At 44.5% G+C, this 14099-nt stretch overlaps 1 protein-coding gene across 1 annotated transcript in view; it reads right to left on the reverse strand.

Moving 5' to 3' along the window:
* Positions 1–3067: 3067 nt before the first annotated feature.
* ptprma (protein tyrosine phosphatase receptor type Ma) overlaps positions 3068–14099 on the reverse strand; it is a 535684-nt gene continuing 524652 nt past the window's right edge. Inside the window, exons 34-36 of the mRNA XM_034183087.1 lie at positions 6898–7061; positions 4810–4945; positions 3068–3143 (exon numbers count right to left, since the gene is read on the reverse strand). Coding sequence (XP_034038978.1) covers positions 3090–3143; positions 4810–4945; positions 6898–7061 — 354 coding nt within the window. The 3' untranslated portion in view covers positions 3068–3089. The remainder of the gene's footprint in view (positions 3144–4809; positions 4946–6897; positions 7062–14099) is intronic.

The raw sequence follows: 14099 nt of genomic DNA on the forward strand, positions 1-14099 counted from the left end.
TAAACTGAGAACTGTCAGGGCAAAAGAGACAAAAAGTGCAGCTAAAACAGGAAAATCGGAGCCTAAGGAGACAAGTTGCAACAGATGTGGACTAAAACATGGAAACAACTGCCCAGCGTTTGGTCAAACGTGCAGTGTATGCCATAAGAGGAATCACTATGCCAAGATGTGCAGATCCCAGGAACAGCGGAGGCAGTACTATGGAAAGAAAGTCCATGCTGCTGAACAAAGTGAAAGTGAAGATGAAATGTTTCTAGGCACGGTTGAACTGGAGAAAGCAAACATGTTGCTGAAATGGAAACTAACTACAGAAGACAAGAAATATGGACTGAACAGTTCAAAATAAAGGATAAAGTTTTGACGTTCAAGCTGGACACGGGTGCAGAGTGTAATGCTATGTCAACCAAAATGCTGCTCGGATTCAATGGAAAACTCAAAGTGGGTAAAACAAAGCTCGTTCCCTTCTTTGGGCACAAGGTGGCAGCATTGGGTAAGGCTGCACTTGTTTGTGAGCATAAAGGCCAAAAGCACAGGATTGAGTTTGAAATCACTCAAGATGGTGTTACAGCTATCCTAGGAGGGGCTACCTGCTTAAAACTAGGTTTAGTCAAGAGACTTTATGAAGTGACAAAAGAGAATGACATTCTAAAAGACTATAAGGATCTGTTTGATGCACTGGGTTGCTTACCAGGTCTGCACCACATTCAGATAGACCACCTGGTCACACCAGCGGTACATGACCCCAGGAAGATTCCAGTTGCACTAACAGACAGAGTAGTGCAGGAACTACACCGCATGGAGAGTATGGGAGTTATAACAAGGCAGACAGAGCCAACAGAGTGGGTCAACAGTATGGTTACCGTGGTAACACCAAAGAAAATATGCATCTGCATGGACCCAAAGGACTTGAATCAAGCAATAAAACGTGAACATTACCCATGACTCAGTTGAACAAGTGGTTTCCCATATGCCAAATATCTTTCAGTGCTAGACACTAATCAAGGATTTTGGCAGATCCAACTGGATGATGAAAGTTCAAAACTCTGTACATTCAACACCCCCATTGGAAGGTATCGATTCCTGAGGCTACCCTTTGGTATTTCATCAGCGCCAGAGGTGTTCCAGAGGGCTATTGAACAAATGATTGAGGATTTGGATGGTGTTGTTAACATCACTGATGATTTGCTGGTGTGGGGAGACTCTAAGGAGGAGCATGACTGTAGACTTAAAAAGCTGTTGGACAGAGCAAGACAGTACAATCTGAAACTTAACAAAAACAAATGTTTCATCAGAACAAGAGAGATCAAGTATATTGGACATATACTTACAGACAATGGCTTGAAACCAGATGTTGAAAAAGTGAGAGCGGTGGCACAGATACCTCCACCACAGGACAAATCAGAGCTGTTAAGGTTTTTAGGTATGATTCAGTATCTTGTAAAGTTCATACCTAACCTATCAGACATTAGTGCACAAAGTACAGTGAAAAGCTGCTCGAAGCAAACACAGAGTGGCACTGGGAAGAATCATAAGAGAGGAGATTTGAAAAACTCAAGCAACTTGTCACAAACGCTCCAACAGTCAAGTACTACGATGTCAATAAACCGGTCACACTGTCAGCTGATGCCAGCTCTGAAGGAACAGGAGCAGTCTTCTGCAGGACAGACAGCCTGTAGCATATGGATCAAGAGCACTCACTGACTGTCAGCAAAGATACGCTCAGACTGAAAAAGAGCGACTTGCTATTGTTTACAGCTGTGAAAAGTTTCACCAGTAAGTGTATGGAAAAGACATTCAAGTGGAAAGTGACCATAGCCGCTGCAAAGCATCTTCAAAAAGTCACTGTACCAGGCTCCCCTGAGACTACAAAGATACAACTTGAATGTAACATACAAACCCGGCAAAGAACTTCACATAGCAGACAGCTGGAGCCGAGCTTTTCTCAGAGAACAAAAAGAGGATTTACTGGAGAAAGAGCTCGAGGTCAGTCTTGTTTCACTGCAACTTCCGATGTCTGAACAAAAACTGCAAGAAGTCCAAAAAGCAACTGCCGAGGACACGGAAATGTTACTGAAAGACATGATAGTGAGAGGTTGGCCAAATGAAAGATGTGGAGTGAACAAGGACATTTTGGAGATGAAATTACATTTACATCAGGACTGATGTTCAAAAGGAGCAAAGGTAATTGTCCCAACTAAACTAAGGCATGAGATGCTGGAAAAGATCCATGAGTCACACTTAGGGATAGTAAAGTGTAAGGAAAGAGCCAGAGACATTTTGTATCGGCCAAACATGTCTGCACATATTGAAGAAATGGTGTCACAGTGTTCCATTTGCAACAAGCACAGAAATAGCAATCCAAGAGAGCCACTACTGTCCCATCCAGTACCAAACAGGCCGTGGGAGACGTCGGGACCGATCTCTTCCACTACAATGGATCTGAGTTTTTACTTTGTGTGGACTACTTTTCAGAGTATACAGTTCATGATATGGCTTCAGGATTGAACTTTTATTTGCTGTCGCAAAACAAAGACATTAAAGTCCAGCTGAGAACAAAGAACAGACCTAAAAAAAGTGTTTTTGTGTGAAAAAATAAAGTGGAGACAAAAAAGTGGTTCTAAAAATTAAAAGGAGTTTATATTCTGTGATATAAAAATGTAAGATGAAGAGACTTGATATTGATCTCATCAATTTATTCTCATTATTGTTTTCTTGATATACAACAATAAAATCAGGAGATAAAGACGGAGGGAAATTAAATATGAAAACAGCAAACACAGATTACAGATCAGCTGACGCAGTGCCCATGAGCAAACCGTAATAATAAAAAATATCATACATCATGATTTGATTGTAAAGATACAACAGTAGGACGGGTTTTTATTCTCAGTCTCTGTCCCCGTTTACAACAAAGTGACACTTTACGCAAAACAAAATCCACTTCAGAGGCTGTTTGAGTGTCCATGCAAACAGATGCCAGTCTGACCAGGCAGTGCAAACTCCTCCCCCTGCTCCTCCCACTCCTCTCGCACCGCGTGCAGACTCTCCTCGACGAGGAGGACGCAGCTCTTCTTCTTCTGCTGCTGAAGCTAAGCAGAGTTCAGATACTCCAGAGCGACTTCATAGCAGAACTTGTACTGTTCCTACAAAGACAAAACCACAAACAACACCTGAAGCACCGCCTCCTCTCTGACATAAACCCGCCCCCCCAAATACAGCAGACTTGACTCCAGAACGTTACATGATTTCCTCAGAAAGTCCGGCAAACCTGATCCGACCTGGTGCCGGTCCACATCCGGATCACCTGTGCAGGTCTGAGCCTGATCATCAGCTGCACAGCGACGGTGGGAAGAAAAATCTACATCTGAATCCAGAACAAAAATTCACTGTTTCTATTTTTAACCCCACAACACGAAAAGAATGAGAAGAAGAACTGACAGAGAACCTTTGGTGGTTCTGGACTCTGGTGCTGCCTCACAGGGTCAGTCCCTTCCAAAGATGTAAGCCCTTGGAGTGGACTGTCTGGATGCTGGACTGTCTGGATGCTGGACTGTCTGGATCCTGGACTGTCTGGATCCTGGACTGTCTGGAGTAACAAAGTGCGGTGCTGAGGAATCACCTGCCTCAGGTCCAAACCTGAGGTGGTTAATGCAGGTGGAGAACTGGGACACCCTTTTCCTGAGGATGACCATCTTCCACTGTCTGAGCAGAGAAGATCTGGAAGTGGTCATATATCTGTGGGTGGACACGCCTACTTTTGGTCTGGTTGGCGTACGGAGGGAATGTCTGTTCCTGATGGCATCCCCACTGTCAGTGAGCTTACAGTGAGGCTCAAAGTCAAACTGTCTCCAGTGTTGCGTCTGTTGTCTCAGGCTGCAGTGAGTGACGTCTCGGTGAGGGAGATGTGGGTCCTGGGTCCTTGGTCCTGACAGAGCTGGTTACCTTGCAGAAAGTCAGGCTGGACCCTGAAAGACTGCACTGGAGTCCCCATCTCTGAGGGGTCAGAGGGCACGGTGCGGTGGCTGTCCAGGCTGCACAAGGCATTGAGAAATTGGGCTGTGATGGTCTGAAGGTGGTCTGAAGGGACATGTCTGTTCATCCCTGACGGACGCCAGAATCAGAGATCCTGCTTCACACAGCAGGATCGCTTCAGTTTGTTGCACAGCCTGAGAATTTAGTCCGTCCGTATTAAGAGCCGTGTGGAGTGGAGGCGGAGTCTCTGATTTCTTCCCAGTGAAATCTGGCATCCATCAGGGGTGTGTCCTGGCTCCTACTTAGTTCACCACTTGCATGGACTAAGTGTTGGGTCGGGTCGTGGACTTCCTTTGACGGTGCGGCTGTGATCTTTGTGTAATTGATGGATACCCGGAGACGACCGATCAGTCAGAGTGTCTGTGAGAGAAGGTGGTGTGTGAAGGACCCCAGAAACTGGAAAAGGCCAAGGACACGCCCACACACCACCTGACCAAGGACACGCCCACACACCACCTGGCTGCAGCAGGCTGTTTTCCCAGAAGTAAAGGTGGGCTGTTCCTTCATGTGGGCAGGGCTCGAGCAGTTCCACAGGGTGCTGGATGTGCTGACATCTACATGTACTGGTACCGGGTCGGGTCACGGTTTGCCATGGGTACGCCAATGACTGAGCTTTGGCAGCCATGTGACATTCTGTGGAAAGGAAACATTTCCTGGCTTGGCTGTGTGGCTCCTCCTTCTCTCCTAGCTGAAACCTCGCCCCCCAAAACAGAAGCCCTTTCTCCTAATTGTGCTAAGCCCCGCCTCCTCTATGTGCTGTAGGTGTGTGTTATTTACCAGCAGGTCGACCATGTTGGGTTTGTTGTTCCGCAGCGTTTTGACGGCGTGAAAAACATCGACACAGTGCTGCTGACGCAACATGTCGCACACGATGCTAATACTGCAGAAAACTCCACTGCGACCTCCTCCATTCCTGAGGAGGAGCAGAGAGGAGAAGGAGCAAAGAGGAGCAGGAAGAAGAGAGCAGAGAGGAGGAGCAGGAAGAAGAGAGCAGAGAGGAGGAGCAGGAAGAAGAGAGCAGGGAGGAGGAGCAGGAAGAAGAGAGCAGAGAGGAGGAGCAGGAAGAAGAGGAGGAGCAGGAATGAGGAGTAGGAAGAGGAGGAGCAGAAAGAAGAGGAGTAGGAAGAGGAGGAGCAGGAAGAAGAGGAGCAGGAATGAGGAGTAGGAAGAAGAGGAGCAGGAAGAGGAGGAGAAGGAAGAAGAGGAGCAGGAATGAGGAGTAGGAAGAGGAGGAGCAGAAAGAAGAGAGCAGGAATGAGGAGTAGGAAGAGGAGGAGCAGAAAGAAGAGGAGTAAGAAGAGGAGGAGCAGGAAGAAGAGAAGCAGGAATGAGGAGCAGGAACAAGAGGAGCAGGAATGAGGAGTAGGAAGAGGAGCAGGAATGAGGAGCAGGAAGAAGAGGAGCAGGAATGAGGAGTAGGAAGAGGAGGAGCAGAAAGAAGAGGAGCAGGAATGAGGAGAAGGAAGAGGAGGAGCAGGAATGAGGAGTAGGAAGAGGAGGAGCAGAAATAAGAGGAGCAGGAAGAGGAGGAGCAGGAATGAGGAGTAGGAAGAGGAGGAGCAGAAAGAAGAGGAGTAGGAAGAGGAGGAGCAGGAAGAAGAAGAGCAGGAATGAGGAGCAGGAACAAGAGGAGCAGGAATGAGGAGTAGGAAGAGGAGGAGCAGAAAGAAGAGGAGTAGGAATGAGGAGTAGGAAGAGGAGGAGCAGAAAGAAGAGGAGTAGGAAGAGGAGGAGCAGGAAGAAGAGGAGCAGGAATGAGGAGTAGGAAGAGGAGGAGCAGGAAGAAGAGGAGTAGGAATGAGGAGTAGGAAGAGGAGGAGCAGAAAGAAGAGGAGTAGGAAGAGGAGGAGCAGGAAGAAGAGGAGCAGGAATGAGGAGTAGGAAGAGGAGGAGCAGGAAGAAGAGGAGCAGGAATGAGTAGGAAGAAGAGGAGCAGGAAGAAGAGGAGCAGGAATTAGGAGGAGCAGAAACAAGAGGAGGAGCAGAAAGAAGAGGAGCAGGAATGAGGAGAAGGAAGAGGAGGAGCAGAAGGAAGAGGAGCAAGAATGAGGAGAAGGAAGAGGAGGAGCAGAAAGAAGAGGAGCAGGAGTGAGTAGAAGGAAGAGGAGGAGCAGGAATGAGGAGTAGGAAGAGGAGGAGCAGAAATAAGAGGAGCAGGAAAAGGAGGAGCAGAAAGAAGAGGAGCAGGAAGAGGAGGAGCAGGAAGAAGAGGAGCAGGGAGGAGGAGCAGGAAGAGGAGGAGCAGAGAGGAGCAGGAACAAGAGGAGCAGGAAGAAGAAAGCAGGGAGGAGCAGGAAGGAAAGAGCAGGGAGGAGAGCAGAGAGGAGCAACAGGAAGAGTAGGAGCACGAATAGGAGAGAAGAGAGGAGGAGCAGGAAGAGGAAAGCAGAGAGGAGGAGGAGGAGCGAAAGGAGGGGAGCAGGGAGGAGAGCAGAGAGGAGCAGCAGGAAGAGTAGGAGCATGAACAGGAGAGGAGGGAGGATGAGCAGGAAGAGGAGAGCAGAGAGGAGCAGGAAGAAGAGCAGAAAGGAGAGGAGGGAGGAGGAGCAGGAAGAGGAGAGCAGAGCAGAGAGGAGGAGCAGGAAGAGGAGAGCAGAGAGGAGAGCAGAAGTGTGGGTGAGGACCAAAGAGGAGAAGATGAGAAGGAGAGAACAAGGAGGAGTGAGGAGGAAGACAGAAGGAAGGGAGGACGTGAAGAGAGGAGAAAATGAGTCAGAAGGTTGTTAATTTCCACCACTAGATGGAGACAAAACATTACTGTTAACAAGCATATCTGTAGTTATAAAAATACTTTAAAGTGCATAACTGCAGTACTGAACAATGTGCATTTGTGTGTATTTGTGATACTGTATTTTTGTGTCTTACAAGCAGTGCACCACCATCCGTCCCTCCCCACCATCGTACTCCTCTTGCCATTTGTCCACCTGGTGGACGAGTTTGAGGAAGGAGCGCTTGGAAATGGGCGTATCCCGATACATGGGCCAGCCAAGGAACTGGAACTGCTGGACCATGCGATACCCATCCTGCGGCTGTGGAACACAGGGAGCGCACAGGCATCAAAACAAGCTCACCTTAAACATCTGCAGAAACTGGTGATCAAATCAAAAGCACCCAAACACAAACAAGAACATCTGCAGGAGGAGTTCAAATCAAACGCACCCAAACAGAAAAAAAGAACATCTGCATTAGGAGTTCAAATCAAACACCCAAACACAAACAAGAACATCTGCAGGAGGAGTTCAAATCAAACGCACCCAAATACAAACAAGAACATCTGCAGGAGGAGTTCAAATCAAACGCACCCAAACACAAAAAAAGAACATCTGCATTAGGAGTTCAAATCAAACACCCAAACACAAACAAGAACATCTGCAGGAGGAGTTCAAATCAAACGGACCCAAATACAAACAAGACCATCTGCAGGAGGAGTTCAAATCAAACGCATCCAAACACAAAAAAAGAACATCTGCATTAGGAGTTCAAATCAAACACCCAAACACAAACAAGAATATCTGCAGGAAGTGTTCAAATCAAACGGACCCAAACACAAACAAGAACATCTGCAGGAAGAGTTCAAATCAAAACGCACCCAAACACAAACAAGAACATCTGCAAGAAGAGTTCAAATCAAACGGACCCAAACACAAACAACATCAGCAGAAACAGGAGTTCAAGTCAAACGCACCCAAACACAAACAAGAACATCTGCAGGAAGAGTTCAAATCAAAAACGCACACAAACAAGAACATCTGCAAGAAGAGTTCAAATCAAAAACGCACACAAACAAGAACATCTGCAAGAAGAGTTCAAATCAAACGCACCAAAACACAAACAACAACATCAGCAGAAACAGGAGTTCAAGTCAAACGCACCCTAACACAAACAAGAACATCTGCAGGAACAGTTCAAATCAAACGCACCCAAACACAAACAAGATCATGTGCAGAAACAGCCGATCAAATCAAAGGCACCCAAACACAAACAAGAACATATGCAGAAAGAGGAGTTCAAATTAAACACACCCAAACACAAACAAGAACATCTGCAGGAAGAGTTCAAATCAAACATACCTAAACATAAACACGAACATCTGCAGAAGGAGTTCAAATCAAACATACCCAAACACAAACAAGAACATCTGCAGGAGGAGTTCAAATCAAACGCACCCAAACACAAACAAGAACATCTGCAGGAGGAGTTCAAATCAAACGCACCCAAACACAAAAAAAGAACATCTGCATTAGGAGTTCAAATCAAACGTACCCAAACACAAACAAGAACATCTGCAGGAGGAGTTCAAATCAAACGCACCCAAACACAAACAAGAACATCTGCAGGAAGAGTTCAAATCAAATGGACCCAAACACAAACAAGAACATCTGCAGGAAGAGTTCAAATCAAAACGCACCCAAACACAAACAAGAACATCTGCAAGAAGAGTTCAAATCAAACGCACCCAAACACAAACAACAACATCAGCAGAAACAGGAGTTCAAGTCAAACGCACCCAAACACAAACAACAACATCAGCAGAAACAGGAGTTCAAGTCAAACGCACCCAAACACAAACAAGAACATCTGCAGGAACAGTTCAAGTCAAACGCACCCAAACACAAGCAAGATCATGTGCAGAAACAGGTGATCAAATCAAACGTACGCAAACACAAACAAGAACATCTGCAGGAAGAGTTCAAATCAAAACGCACCCAAACACAAACAAGAACATCTGCAGGAAGAGTTCAAATCAAACGCACCCAAACACAAACCAGAACATCTGCAGGAAGAGTTCAAATCAAACGCACCCAAACACAAACAAGAACATCTGCAAGAAGAGTTCAAATCAAATGTACCCAAACACAAACAAGAACATCAGCAGAAACAGGAGTTCAAATTAAACGCACCCAAACACAAACAAGAACATCGGCAAGAAGAGTTCAAATCAAACACACCCAAACACAAACTAGAACATCTGCAGAAACAGGCGATCAAATCAAACACACCCAAATACAAACAAGAACTTCTGCAGAAACAGGCGCTCAAATCAAACGCACCCAAATACAAACAAGAACATCTGCAGGAAGAGTTCAAATCAAACGCACCCAAACACAAACAAGAACATCTGCAGGAAGAGTTCAAATCAAACGTACCTAAACATAAACAAGAACATCTGCAGAAGGAGTTCAAATCAAACATAACCAAACACAAACAAGAACATCTGCAGAAACAGGAGTTCAAATCAAACGCACCCAAACACAAACAAGAACATCAGCAGAATCAGGAGTTCAAATTAAAAGCACCCAAACACAAACAAGAACATCTGCAGAAACAGGAGTTCAAATTAAATGCACCCAAACACAAACAAGAACATCAGCAGAAACAGGAGTTCAAATTAAAAGCACCCAAACACAAACAAGAACATCTGCAAGAAGAGTTCAAATCAAACGCACCCAAACACAAACAAGAACATCAGCAGAAACAGGAGTTCAAATTAAACGCACCCAAACACAAACAAGAACATCTGCAGAAACAGGAGTTCAAATTAAACACACCCAAACACAAACAAGAACATCGGCAAGAAGAGTTCAAATCAAACGCACCCAAACACAAACTAGAACATCTGCAGGAAGAGTTCAAATCAAACGCACCCAAACACAAACAAGAACATCTGCAAGAAGAGTTCAAATCAAATGTACCCAAACACAAACAAGAACATCAGCAGAAACAGGAGTTCAAATTAAACGCACCCAAACACAAACAAGAACATCGACAAGAAGAGTTCAAATCAAACGCACCCAAACACAAACTAGAACATCTGCAGAAACAGGCGATCAAATCAAACACACCCAAATACAAACAAGAACTTCTGCAGAAACAGGCGCTCAAATCAAACGCACCCAAATACAAACAAGAACATCTGCAGGAAGAGTTCAAATCAAACGCACCCAAACACAAACAAGAACATCTGAAGGAAGAGTTCAAATCAAACGTACCTAAACATAAACAAGAACATCTGCAGAAGGAGTTCAAATCAAACATAACCAAACACAAACAAGAACATCTGCAGAAACAGGAGTTCAAATCAAACGCACCCAAACACAAACAAGAACATCAGCAGAATCAGGAGTTCAAATTAAAAGCACCCAAACACAAACAAGAACATCTGCAGAAACAGGAGTTCAAATTAAAAGCACCCAAACACAAACAAGAACATCAGCAGAAACAGGAGTTCAAATTAAAAGCACCCAAACACAAACAAGAACATCTGCAAGAAGAGTTCAAATCAAACGCACCCAAACACAAACAAGAACATCAGCAGAAACAGGAGTTCAAATTAAACGCACCCAAACACAAACAAGAACATCTGCAGAAACAGGAGTTCAAATTAAACGCACCCAAACACAAACAAGAACATCAGCAGAAACACAAATTCAAATTAAACACACCCAAACACAAACAAGAACATCTGCAGGAAGAGTTCAAGTCAAACGCACCCAAACACAAACAAGAACATCTGCAGGAGGAGTTCAAATCAAAACGCACCCAAACACAAACAAGAACATCTGCAGGAAGAGTTCAAATCAAAACGCACCCAAACACAAACAACATCTGCAGGAAGAGTTCAAATTAAAACGCACCCAAACACAAACAACAACATCTGCAGAAACAGGAGTTCAAATTAAACGCACCCAAACACAAACAAGAACATCAGCAGAAACATGAGTTCAAATTAAACGCACCCAAACACAAACAAGAACATCTGCAGGAGGAGTTCAAATCAAAACGCACCCAAACACAAACAACAACATCTGCAGGAAGAGTTCAAATCAAAACGCACCCAAACACAAACAACAACATCTGCAGAAACAGGAGTTCAAATTAAACGCACCCAAACACAAACAAGAACATCAGCAGAAACAGGAGTTCAAATTAAACGCACCCAAACACAAACAAGAACATCTGCAGAAACAGGAGTTCAAATTAAACACACCCAAACACAAACAACAACATCTGCAGAAACAGGAGTTCAAATTAAACACACCCAAACACAAACAAGAATATCTGCAGGAAGAGTTCAAGTCAAACGCACCCAAACACAAAGAACATCTGCAGGAAGAGTTCAAATCAAACGCACCCAAACACAAACAAGAACATCTGCAGGAAGAGTTCAAATCAAAACGCACCCTAACACAAACAAGAACATCTGCAGGAAGAGTTCAAATCAAACGCACCCAAACACAAACAAGAACATCAGCAGAAACAGGAGTTCAAATTAAACGCACCCAAACACAAACAAGAACATCTGCAGAAACAGGAGTTCAAATTAAACGCACCCAAACACAAACAAGAACATCTGCAGGAAGAGTTCAAATCAAACGTACCTAAACATAAACAAGAACATCTGCAGAAGGAGTTCAACTCAAACATACCCAAACACAAACAAGAACATCTGCAGGAGGAGTTCAAATCAAATGCACCCAAACACAAACAAGAACATCAGCAGAAACACGAGTTCAAATTAAACACACCCAAACACAAACAAGAACATCTGCAGGAAGAGTTCAAGTCAAACGCACCCAAACACAAACAAGAAAATCTGCAGGAAGAGTTCAAATCAAACGCACCCAAACACAAACAAGAACACCTGCAGGAGTTGTTCAAATCAAAACGCACCCAAACACAAACAAGAACATCTGCAGGAAGAGTTCAAATCAAAATGCACCCAAACACTGTCAGATCCCGTTATTTATTTTTTTTGATACACGGCACACGCTCACCCTCCGATGAGGGACCACCGCCTGAAATGAAGGAGGTGACAGTTGTCACTTGGAAATGGGCGTGGCGAGGACTAGATATTAGACTCCCATGGCCATCTCCCTTGTTAATCACCCTTCTTCAGCAACGAGCATCAAGTGTCTCTGTTGGGAGCACGAGACAAACAACAGCACCTAAGATCATCTATCTCCGAGATGGAAGAACCAAGGGAAGACAGCGTGATCACCACGCAACCTCAAAGAACCAACGAAAGACCAAGAGAAGGAGAATTTGGCATAGAGATGCCACTACTGCAACAACCCCAAAAGCTGGAGCCGCTGCCACCAGTACCGAGTGAATTCTACTACGAAAATGTTGGAATAAAGCAGCAGCAACAAAGCCAGCCGTGGAAGAAAAAGTGCCTCCAATGTTGGAGTTGGATGGCCAGACTTACAGCATTATTAGTCGGCATTGCTGTACTTCTAGCTATCCTGTACTACTATGGTAGTACGCCCTGGACCTTAACCCATATCAGGGTCCAGTACGCAACAACTAAAACTTTCCAACAGACATGTTGGGGAGTTGAGTCAAGAAACATCTACATGATATGGGACCAGAATTTTACAGAGACATGGGCAAAGATGAAGAACCTAACTCAGCACTTGCAAAAGAATAAGTGGCTGCAATACTTGAACGACAGTGGGGAATTTCCAACCGTCACTACCAATCACAACCTGACCACCGGAGCAGAAATCCTTCAAAACCTACAAGTGAGGGATCAAGAGATTATTGTGGCAACCATCTTACGGTTAAAACAAAGAGAGCGAAGAGAAGTAGGCTGTACTTGGATAAGACCTGAACCTGGCGAGCCAGCCTGGTATTGCTCATGGGGATACAGAGTACTGCTGGGCTATCGAGCAGGATATTGGGAAAAAGAAGCTGTTTTTCCAGCATTACCAAGACATGATGTTTGCAGAATGATAATGCCTACCTGGAAACATTGGGGTAACTATAACTGCACCTGTGACAACACCCGCAGCAGAGTGCCAAAAGTGGATACTACATCTACAATAGTCCCTCCGTTGAACAACGCTACCGACATAGGAACAGGAATACCATATTCCAAACCAACCGTCATCTCACCAGTAGCATTGGTGGGATCCACAAAGATATCACCAACACAGAGAAAAACTAAACCACTCCCTACATCGCCAACACAAGATACCCAGCAAGTATTAGAACCAAAAGTTAAAAGTATCAATAACGTGGTTAAAAATAGATGGAAGAAGATTCATGATTATTGTGTAAAAGAAAAAGTAGCAAAATTAGATAGATGTTATTGGAATCGACCTACTGGATGTAAATCTCAAAATTACATGGTGCTTGCGCCAGTCATCGATTTGATAGACAGGATTACTTGGAAACAAAAACAGGAGGCAAAATATGATGAATGGCTTAATGACACCTTTCCGTGGGTCTGGAGCGTTCCACTGATACATTTTGAGGGGAATCTTCCAAAGGGAAACACGTGGACTGGGCATAGTTTGCGGGGTCCACATAAAGCAAAATTCTATGTGCAAAAACTACCAAAGCCCGATGAGCTAAGGTCAGTACCTCAGGAAGATTTTAGCAAAATTGATCAATGTGTGGCAAATAAAATCTATGGAAGCTTACATGAGACAGAATACCATAATAATTTGGCTGAAGGTTCTGGTAAATCTCCCCGATGTCCCATAGACCAAATTAAGACAGGGAATTGGCTAAGATGGGTATATAACTGTACAAAGTTGTTACAGGTTCCAACCATTAAGGGGACCCTTCAAGCATGGCAGGAAGGAGTTAGACGTAGTAAGGACGTCACCTGGTGGGGAATGGAGAAATATGAAGTTGAAGATTGGGTATTCCCCTGTTTAGATCAAAGTGATAATTATTGGGTTAAATATCAATACATCGCCACGGTCTACTCCAGAGACAGAGCTACTTGGTCTAGTGTACTCTGGAGACCAAATCCTTATGTTACGCCACGGCCATGGAAAATGATTTGTAATAAACGTAATACCACATGCACGATAAGCCTTGCCCGCCAAAATTGTAGAAAAGTTCCTGGCTGGGAAGAATATTGTGATGCTTACTATGACGGCGAGTATGACACTTATGGCCATCAAACAGTTTGGGAGAAGAACGGTGCTAGCGAATGGATAAGAGCTTTTCCACCCAACGTTGGATGTGCCAAGGCTGTCCTGGGACATGGAATGTCGAAAAGGAAGCAGATCCTAGGCCACATAGTGCCATTTGTTGGAGATGCTTTGATAATG

Source organism: Thalassophryne amazonica, chromosome 1, assembly GCF_902500255.1.
Source record: "Thalassophryne amazonica chromosome 1, fThaAma1.1, whole genome shotgun sequence".
NCBI classification, from domain to species: Eukaryota; Metazoa; Chordata; class Actinopteri; order Batrachoidiformes; family Batrachoididae; genus Thalassophryne; species Thalassophryne amazonica.